Source organism: Mustela nivalis (assembly GCF_964662115.1).
Source record: "Mustela nivalis genome assembly, chromosome: 7".
Lineage (NCBI taxonomy): Eukaryota > Metazoa > Chordata > Mammalia > Carnivora > Mustelidae > Mustela > Mustela nivalis.
Genome location: NC_139026.1, coordinates 63,364,237 through 63,375,442, shown reverse-complemented (window position 1 = coordinate 63,375,442; position 11,206 = coordinate 63,364,237). Strand labels below are relative to the sequence as shown.

At 40.1% G+C, this 11,206-nt stretch overlaps 1 protein-coding gene across 2 annotated transcripts in view; it reads right to left on the bottom strand.

The window, feature by feature from the left end:
- Positions 1–662: 662 nt before the first annotated feature.
- Positions 663–11,206, bottom strand: part of IPO8 (importin 8) — a 192,809-nt gene continuing 182,265 nt past the window's right edge. For both annotated transcript variants that reach the window (XM_082740706.1, XM_082740709.1), the window contains one exon: positions 663–2,524. In XM_082740706.1, coding sequence (XP_082596832.1) covers positions 2,508–2,524 — 17 coding nt within the window. In that variant the 3' untranslated portion in view covers positions 663–2,507. The remainder of the gene's footprint in view (positions 2,525–11,206) is intronic.

The following is an 11,206-nucleotide window of genomic DNA, read 5'->3' as shown; positions in this document are numbered from 1 at the left end:
TCTGTCAGTACTCCAATACAAAACTAAATGACCCAACAAGGCATTTTTTCCTGGGAGTATGCCCTCCCCTCAAGGGAGTTTTAGAACTATAGTTTTCCTTAAGGGAGCCGAGTTCCCAGCATGTGACTGATGTTAATGGCAGACCTCAAGTATTTTAATTCACTCACTGTCTCAAGTGCCAGTTACTCTACCAGAGTTGGTATGAAAAGTCTTAAGAAGCTCCATTTAAAATGAAAGTGAAAAATATTGAAATTTTCTCCTGCAGATTTTGAATAGCATCCAAGTTAAATTATCATGAAGATGACAACAACATGTCCTGAGTGATTTCATTTTCAGCCTTGGCTTCCTAGTGCATTTTTCCTTGGGACAGGGGGAGAATTTCTGAGTTGATGTCAGTAAAGACTTATGAAACTTCGGAGGTAGAGTTCTGCTAACCATAAAATCATTTGTCAAATGACCAGGATTTTTAAAAATCTTCCTTTCGAAAACATGTCCCCAGTGAAGAATTGCTTCAGGATAGAATCTGGTGTGGAAACACAAATATATATACTTATAAACACCCTGGACTTCCACAGTGCTTTGCACATCACCAAAAGGTGTTTGTTGTCCAAATGAATGAATACGTTGTTTGCCTAAATGAATGAATCTGCAAGAAAGCAGCGTTAAGAGAAGTAAAGATGCCATTTTATTAAAAACATGCAATTTTAAACCAGGAAATGGCTCATACGCAGGGAGTAACCTCCCATGGGAAACCACGGAGACCTGCAGGGCACACAGGGCTTGGCAAATAGCACACAGTGGTAAATGTTTGCTAACTGAATCATTTAATGTAAGGTCTGTGTGGGGAAATATATATATTTTTTCATTGTCTGATAGAAAACTGCCTCCTAGTTGAAATGGCCTTGTGATAAGCTACTTCTGGAAGAACTAAAACTTAGAGTCCAGTTAGTGTTCGCTCTACAGAGCTGCGCCCTGCAGAGACAGGAGCTGGAGGGCATGTGTAGCAGAGCCCCTTCGGTGGTTCACCGAGCTGCGCAGCCCAGATCCCGGCCCTGTTAAATACAGGGTCAGGTTCAGTAGGTCTGGGTGGGCCGAGACTCTGCAGGTCCAGCAAGCTCCCGGGCGATGCCCAGATGGGGTCCATAGAACACACTTGTATTCCCGGATAAACAGGCAGACGGAGCAGATAGGGGTGATGGGAAATGGAGAAGGCCGGTATGTGACCACAGGAGTCACCTAACTTTTCCGACTCCATATGGTCTCAGGGAGAAAATGGGTGTGATGATGATGATGATGATGACGACAATGACAATGACAACGATGATGATAGGAGGATAACAACACGTCATGGATCCTTAGGAGAATTAATGCACAACTTAATGTAAAAATCAAGGCGCATGCTCCGTCGTGGCCTTTGCTCCGCAGATGCTCGCTGACCCAACGCTAAGCACAGGTCAAGTGCTCCCTGTAGGTCCAAGGAGTTCAATCCTGGTCCCTCTTCATGCCAAGGACAGCACTTCCCACTGGGCAGGGGCTCGGGCCACGTTTGCTCAGTGCAGTCAGAGCAGAGCAATCGATGCCTGTAGAGACAGGGACGCCTGGAGGATGGCTCCAGGGGCCCCAACAGGAGAGAACTGTCTCAAGAAAGCGGTAAATCTGAGGCCTTGGGGAGTTTCCAGGCCCCTCTGAGCCAGCAGTGGGAGGCAGAACCAGCCCTTCCTGGAAAGGATGGTTTTAGGATAGCTGATCTATGATTTTCATACATTGTGTCTAAAATCACCTACCTTCGATACAAGGCCAGCCCCATCCGCGAGGGCGGCTCAGCCCTTCAGCCCACGGGGGAATGATTAGTTAGTTCCCCGGAGACCCAAGGCTTCTTCCCAGTTTTCTTACTCCGGCCGTGGCCACCTGTGCTGCTCTGGACGTGTTCTGCTGAAGGTGAGGTGAGGGTCTCCTGAACAACTTGGAGAGTCCCCAACAAAACTCCCAAGCAGCATAGCAGGAATGCGGGTAGAGGACCTTGAGAATGATGGGCTTCTTCTCTTAAATCATCATATCTTTCCAGTGAGTGTCAGACATGGCCTCTGGCAGGATCTTGAGAAAGCCTGGTTTCATCAACTTACAGCAAAAATCCAGAGTAAGTCTTCACTAAAACACATGATTTTTTAAAAATCTTCTCAAAGTGTTCAAACAAAGGGTTAATAAATATGTTCCCTACCGAATACCCACCCTGTTATCTGTGGGTCCCAAGAGAGAAATGAAGAAACCATCCTCTTACTGAAGGATTCTGTCAACCTAGATGGGCATTGTTTCCATTCAATTCCTCACAATAGTTTATAGATTAATATTGTATGGATTTTCATATTACAGGCTTTAATTCATTGCTGATGTTTTGTCAGTTTTCTTCTTGACAAAAATTGCAAGCCAGGATTTCTCACACAACTCAGTATTCCAGTGGGTAGCTTTAGGCCAGGATCATCCATTATTGGTCATTGATATATTCTCTATCACCTTGGGACGAACTCTAAAAGGAAAACAAAAGAATTGCAGGTGTTAACACTTTTTACTCTCCAGCCTTTGTTGGAGAATTGGTCACGATCTAAAATGTCTGAATTTAGCATAAGCTCAATCACTGATAGGCTGACACAACTGCCTCTTAATACCTTTAGAAGATTGTGAAAAGTGTTGGGCGGATATGCTCCTGAGACAGCATTTCCGGTGACATGAAACAGATTATTTTGAGCCTTCTTTTTTTTTTTAAGTTGTTTCTAATGACTTAATACTACTTTTACACTGGATCCACACCCTCATACCAAGATTTTGAGACTTTTTTTTTTTTTCCAAGTAAATTGTCTTCTCAAAGGGCCTGGCTGGCTCAGTTGATGGAGTATGAGACTTTTTACCTTGAGGTTGTGGATATGAGCCCCATGTTGGGTGCAGAAATCACTTAAAAACAAAATCTTTAAAAAAGAGAGAGAGAGAGAGAGAGGAAGAGGAAGAGGAAAAAAAAAAGCAAGTTGTCTTCCCTAACTTGCTGATAGAGCTCTACGGAGACACAGAAGTGCCCTTAACACACAAATTTCTTTATGTTTTTGCCAGATAGAATGTCTTTAAAATCAGATTCATTGCCTTTGCCAAATGTCCTATAGCTTATATGCAATAGCTTCTGTCTAATTAATCAATTGGCTCATATCAAGTAAATGATTCTGTGCAGCAAGTCAGCTGCCTAGAGGTACAATTTGCATTTGATTAATCATGGAGATTTACCAGGAAACAAATAGATTTTTTCCAACTTTACTGAGATATAGTGGGCATATAACATTGTGTAAGTTTAAAGTGTACAATTTATTGATATGATACACTCATATATTGCAAAATGATTAGCACCATAGAATCATCTAACACCTCCATCACATCACATAATTACCATTTCTTTTCTGTAAGAACACTTAAGATCTAGTCTGTTATAAACTTTCAAGTATATAATACATTATTGTTAACTATATTCACAATGCTATGCATTAGATACCCAGAACTTACCATCTCCTAACTAGAAGACCAACAACTTCCCATTTCTTCCACCACCCCAAGCTTCTGGTACCCACCTTCTACACTCAGTTTCTAGAAGTTCAACTTTTTAGATTCCACATATAAGCGATATCACACAGTATTTGTCTCTCTCTGTCTCATGTATTTCACTTCTCATAATGCCATTGAGTTCCATCTGTGTTGTCACAAATGGCAGGATGTCCTTCTTTCCCATAGATGAATCATATTCCATTTGTGTATACACACACATACACATATCACATTATATACATATATACGATATGTATATCATGTCATCTTTATCCATGATGGACACTTGGGTTTTTTCCATATCTTGGCTGCAATGAATGTGGGGGTACAGGTGTCTCCTCAAGAACTTGGTTCCTTTTCTCTGGATATACATCAAGAAGCAAGATTGCTGGGTCATATGGGTTCTAACAGATAGATTTTTTAGTGAATTTTTCTATTTCTGTGATGAATGAATTTAATCCTTGTTTAAATAGTTCAAAATAGTGCTAGCCTGGGGCGCCTGGGTGGCTCAGTGGTTTAAGATTCTGCCTTCAGCTCAGGTCATGATCTCAGGGTCCTGGGATCGAGCCCCACATGGGGCTCTCTGCTCAGCAGGGAGCCTGCTTCCCCCGTCCACCCCACCTGCCTCTCTGCCTATTTGTGATCTCTGTCAAATAAATAAAATAAAAATCTTTATTTAAAAAAAAAGTGCTAGCCATGCTTTATGATATATACTGTCATTCCTCACAAACCAATTTGTGTGTTGAAGCAGAAACAGGTTTTCTGAAGAAAATACAGTATCTACTATGCTATCTCTTAGCCCTCCTAGCTTTGGCTCCTTTGTTGTTGCAAGAGGACCCTCCCTCTGCCTTGTCTGGCCGGTCATCAAGCATGTAGAACTCCTGTTCACTTGCAAGCAAGCACAGATCCCCATATATCCTCACCAGAGAACTGAACCCGGAAACTCTCTGCTGCCCAATTTTCACACAAGTCCAGTCTTACAAAATAAAGACTATGAAGAGGATGCTATTCACTGTTCTTGCGCGTATTCTAAATCTTACTCCTTTTTCAAGGCAGATGGCTAGCAAACTGCACATAGAACTCTCTGCTTTTGTCCTTTGTAGATCTGCTCTTACTGGACTTTGCCTTGTTTGGACTATGAGGCTCTCAGGTTTGTCTTGTAGCCAAGATGATCAGTTTCTTTGAGAATAGGGCTAGGTCCTCTTTGGATACCAAACCTTCTTTCTAGGGCTTAACACAGCACATTGCATAAACCGAGTGCTCCATGCAGTATCTCAACTTAATTCATTTTGCATTTCAGTTCTCTGTGGTGTGATATAAAGAGGACTTGACCATGAACTGAGAGACCCTGGTTCTAGACCTCAGCCTCCAAGATCCAGCAGCATGGGCCTGGGTGAGGACTTGTCTGTCCTTTCCTGGATCTCTTTCCAAATCTGAAAAATGAACATTATACTAAATGATCTTTAATGTCTTTTTTAGTTCAGTATTTTTGAGCATCTCCAACATCAACTAACCACCATTCAGTACTTTAATAATTTAAATATCTGTTGTAATTAGTATTATGATTTCTCTACAAATAACAATGTTAATATTATTTTTTGGAAAAGCAGTTTACTTTCTTAACAAAACTGGGTAGTTTCAATTGTATTTGTTCTATAGAGGACAGGGCTGAATTTTAGTCTTGTAATATCAGCAATTCAAAATTAATGCGCTCCAAGTTCATGAGAAGTTACTATGTGAAAATAATTGAGATGTTTAATGACCTTGATATTGACTTTCATCCATTTTTTCTGTGTTTTTACATTCATTCTTCCTCTTGGTAATTTTTTTAAAGATTTTTTTAAAGATTATTTACTTATTTGACAGAGAGAGAGATCAAAAGTAGGTAGAGAGCCAGGCAGAGAGAGAGGGGGAAGCAGGCTCCCCGCTGAGCAGAGAGCCTGATGTGGGGCTCAATCCCAGGACCCTGAGATCATGACCTGAGCGGAAGGCAGACAATTAATGACTGAGCCACCCAGGCTTCCCCTTTTTGGTAATTTTATATTGGTAATGGAAGCTGAAAATTGGCCAAAAATGCATTTTTTTGCCTCATTTATGTTTAAACAACAATAGGTGCCCTATTTTTGAATAAATAATAAGGCCGTTTCCATCTGAAAAAAACCACAGGGGTAAATCGTTGAGTTTTGCGTTGAAATGGTTGATATCGTGAACAGTTTTCAAGAAAGACAGCATATTTTTAATTTTTTAATTTTTTTATAAACATATAATGTATTATTAGCCACAGGGGTACAGGTCTGTGAATCGCCAGGTTTACACACTTCACAGCACTCACCATAGCACATACCCCCCCAATGTCCATAACCCCACCCCCCTTCTCCCAACCCCCCTCCCCCAGCCCCCCTCAGTTTGTTTTGTGACATTAAGGTCTCTTATGGTTTGGAAAAACAGCATATTAATACAACTAAATCTGTTCCTAAATCCAAAGTTCACACCTTCTTCACCAGTCTTTTAAACTTGACTGTGACTCTAGAATGCTATGAGATCTGTGAAATAGTTGAAAGATTGACAAGTTCTCACTTCACCCCCACAGAAGATTTATTTTGGCATCAACAACACAGAGCAGCCTCCCCCCCACCAACTTTCATTATTTTTTATTTATGTGTTGACTTCTGTAGAAGGCTGTAGATACACATGCCAGGCACAGAGATGCTATTAAAAAAAACCTGACTTGACTCATCCTTTGGTGGAAAAGAAACCATTTCATGGTGATACCACTTTGTTTAGTACCCCAGCTTTCTAGACACCTACAGTACATTACAGCCTTCTTTTCCAACCTGGCCCATCTGTGGGCCTCCACTTCCTTTCGCCTGAGAGCCCATTATGCATATGAGCATAGCTGTCATGGCACTCCTTGTATGATCTTTTTTTTTTTTAATGTTATCTTAGTCATCATACAGTACATTTTTGATGTAACGTTCCATGATTCATTGTTTGTGTGTAACACCCAGTGCTCCATGCAATCCGTGCCCTCCTCGCTACCCATCATCCAGCTACCCCAACCCCCACACCCCTCCCATCTAAAACCCTGAGTTTCCTGTAGTCCACAGTCTCTCATGGTTCGACTCTCCCTCCGATTTCCCCCCTTCATTTTCCCCTTCCTTCTCCTAATGTCCTCCATTCTATCCCTTATGCTCTACAAATAAGTAAAGCCATATGATAATTGACTTTCTCTGCTTGGCTTATTTCACTCAGCATAATCTCCTCCAGTTCCATCCATGTCCATGTAAAAGTTAGGAATGCATCCTTTCTGATGGCTGGGCTTTTTTTTTTAAGCTAAACACCCCATTTCTTTTTAACTCTGCCTCACTTACCCACGTTTCCCTACATTTCTCCCTCTGCTCACAGTGTTTGTGTTGCTTCCGGATTGTCCAATGTCTCCATTAAAATAAGGCATCTCGAATTAAACTATTTTCTCAAGCTCTGGTTCAGTAATTTGAGGGTAAAGGGAAATATTCACTTCTCTAGCTCTAAACTCTGTATTATTATTCTATCCCAAAATGGCTTTTGAGGGGGCTCACATTAAAGATGCAGTCAACTGCCACCTCTGGTGGTTTGTTTTTATTTTTTAAATCAGCTTTTGTTAAACTAAATCTCACTCCTCTGGCAGTTGTGTAGCCAATTTCTTAAACCTATGTTGAGGGATTCCTCTTTATCTGCATTTTATTTCATCTTCTTGACACTAGTCTGAAATTTTAAACTCTGGGGGACTTTTTTTCTGATATTCCTTGTATAAAAACCCTTTCTAGCTATTTTAATTGGAAAAATTTGATGTCAATAGTTTCTGATTATATAAGTCATTGATAAAAGTGCTAAAGAGATCAATACTAGATAGCTCAGAGCACTGTTACCAAGTTCATCTTGATCTTAATTGAGATTCTTGATATAATTTTTCAGCCAGCTATGAATTTGCCCAAGTAATTAATACCCAGCTCACATTTCTTGTCTTGTCTACAAGATTATCAGCAATACTTTGTCAAATACCATGCCAAAAGCATTCCCCTGATCAAGGCTAATGAACTCTATCAAAATGAGTCTGGAATGCCCTATCCTAATTGTTCCTACTGATGGTCATTTCTTGTCCCCAATGACAATAAAATTGTGGGTGTCATAATCCATCCTAGTATTTTTTCTGTGATTGATATTATGTATACTAGTCTGTTATTTCTGGATCCATTTTTTCCAAACTTCTTAAAATTAGAAAAAATATTAACCATTAACAATTCTTTAAGAATTATGCTACTTTGTAACAACATATTATCTAATATTCTTGTACCACTTTTAAAATATTTTATCACATTTAAATCTCACTAACGTACTTAGAAAGTTCATGTTAATAAGGTTTGAGGATACATGGCTTAAAACATCCCAAAGATGATAGATTATACAGACTGAAGTGGATTTTGAGGGAAGACGAAAAAGGAAGGATTGGTGGGTACAAAACATGGAAGTGGAACTCAGCAGAGTATTCTGGCCAAATTAAAGAATTTGAGATGGTGTCATTTAAAGATTGATTGATTGGTTAGAGAGAGAAAAGAAGTGTGGGACACAGGGAGGGACACTGGGTAAGGGAGAGAATCTCAAGCAGACTCCCCAGTGAGCATGGAGCCTGACTGGGAGCTTGATCCCAGGAACCTGAGGTCATGACCTGAGGCAAAACCAAGGATCAGACACTCAGGGAAGCCTGGGTGGTTCAGTTGGTTAAGCATCTGCCTTCGGCTCAGGTCCTGATCCCAGAGTCCTGGGATTGAGCCCCTCATTGGGCTCTCTGCTCGGTGGGGAGCCAGCTTCCCCCTCTCTCTGCCTACTTATGACCTCTCTCTGTCAAATAAATAAAGAAAATCTTTAAAAAAAAAAAAAAAAGAAAAGAAAAGAAAAACTGACACCTGATCTGTTACCTAAACACATAATTATTATCATTTTGGTATAATTTCTGCAGGAACTTTGTATATGGTTCAGTTCACATGCTGTTTTATTACATTACATTATACATAATATTGCAGTTATTTTCCATGTGGCTAGATGGAACTAAACTATTTTAAAAGACTTTTTAGTACTTATCAAATTCATTTATCATAAGTTACTTAATTCCTTTGCTATTAGTCATTTAGATTCCTTTCAATGTGGGAAAAAGGGAAAAATGAACATACTGCCTATGGCATTTCAAAAGTAAATCTTGAATTATTCCTTTTTTAAATATGTTTTACTTACTTATTTGAGAGAGAGAGAGAGGCAGAAGGAGAGGGAGACCAATGCAGAGTTTGATCCCAGGATTCTGAGATGGTGACTTGAGCTGAACAAAGGCAGATGCTTAACCAGCTGAGCTACCCAGGCACTCCTTGAATTATTTCTTATGGTGGATTCCTAGAAGTAGAATTCGTGGGTGAACATATATGAGTATATTTCATGTTTCTTAAGACATTTATTACTTTTACCTCGAAAAGAGGGTACCAATTTCCATTTCTGTCACCTGTGTTCAACATTAAGTCTTGAATGTTAATGAGATATCTACATCGTAATGCCATATGGGCCATTGAGAGTAAAGGAAATTGAGATTGGAAATATAGATTTAGGATTTTTTCAAATATAAATAATAAAATCTAACAGGCAACTTTTCCAGCGGATTGAATAAAAATGGAGAGTTTTGGAAGGTGAACCTTAGAACAGTTTTTTTTTTTTTAACTTCCCATTTTACAGATGAGGTGCTTAGAATGAAATGGCTTATCCAAGGTCGAACATATAACAGGTAATGAAGGGAAAAGAAGGTCACAAAAGAGAATGAAAGTGTATTGAAGCTTAAAGACTAAAGTTAGGGATGTCTGAGTGGCTCAGTTGGTTAAGTGTCTGCCTTCAGCTCAGGTCATGATTCCAGGGTCCTGGAATTGAGCCCTGCATCAGGCTCCTTGCTCAGCTTCTCCCTCTCTGTCTGCCGCTCCCCCTGCTTGTGTGCTCTCTCTCTCTCTCTCTCTGACAAATAAATAAATAAATAAATAATTTATTATATTTTAACTAAGTTAAAGACTTTAGTTTTATTATTTTTTTTTAACTTTTTATTTTTTATAAACATATATTTTTATCCCCAGGGGTACAGGTCTGTGAATCACCAGGTTTACACACTTCACAGCACATACCCTCCCCAATGTCCATAATCCCACCCCCTTCTCCCAAACCCCCTCCCCCCAGCAACCCTCAGTTTGTTTTGTGAGATTAAGAGTCACTTATGGTTTGTCTCCCTCCCAATCCCATCTTGTTTCATTTATTCTTCTCCTACCCACTTAAGCCTCCATGTTGCATCACCACTTCCTCATATCAGGGAGATCATATGATAGCTGTCTTTCTCTGCTTGACTTATTTCGCTAAGCATGATACGCTCTAGTTCCATCCATGTTGTCGCAAATGGCAAGTATTCCATTGTGTATATATACCACATCTTCTTGATCCATTCATCTGTGGATGGACATCTAGGTTCTTTCCATAGTTTGGCTATTGTGGACATTGCTGCTATAAACATTCGGGTGCATGTGCCCCTTTGGATCACTACATTTGTATCTTTAGGGTAAATACCCAATAGTGCAATTGCTGGGTCATAGGGCAGTTCTATTTTCAACATTCTGAGGAACCTCCATGCTGTTTTCCAGAGTGGCTGCACCAGCTTGCATTCCCACCAACAGTGTAGGAGGGTTCCCCTTTCTCCACATCCTCGCCAGCATCTGTCATTTCCTGACTTGTTGATTTTAGCCATTCTGACTGGTGTGAGGTGATATCTCATTGTGGTTTTGATTTGTATTTCCCTGATGCCAAGTGATATGGAGCACTTTTTCATGTGTCTGTTGGCCATCTGGATGTCTTCTTTGCAGAAATGTCTGTTCATGTCCTCTGCCCATTTCTTGATTGGATTATTTGTTCTTTGGGTGTTGAGTTTGCTAAGTTCTTTATAGATTCTGGACACTAGTCCTTTATCTGATATGTCGTTTGCAAATATCTTCTCCCATTCTGTCAGTTGTCTTTTGATTTTGTTAACTATTTCCTTTGCTGTGCAAAAGCTTTTTATCTTGATGAAATCCCAATAGTTCATTTTTGCCCTTGCTTCCCTTGCCTTTGGCATTGTTCCTAGGAAGATGTTGCTGCAGCTGACGTCGAAGAGGTTGCTGCCTGTGTTCTCCTCAAGGATTTTGATGGATTCCTTTCGCACATTGAGGTCCTTCATCCATTTTGAGTCTATTTTTGTGTGTGGTGTAAGGAAATGGTCCAATTTCATTTTTCTGCATGTGGCTGTCCAATTTTCCCAACACCATTTATTGAAGAGGCTGTCTTTTTTCCATTGGACACTCTTTCCTGCTTTGTCGAAGATGAGTTGACCATAGATTTGAGGGTCTATTTCTGGGCTCTCTATTCTGTTCCATTGATCTATGTGTCTGTTTTTGTGCCAGTACCATGCTGTCTTGATGATGACAGCTTTGTAATAGAGCTTGAAGTCCGGAATTGTGATGCCACCAACGTTGGCTTTCTTTTTCAATATCCCTTTGGCTATTCGAGGTCTTTTCTGGTTCCATATAAATTTTAGCATTAT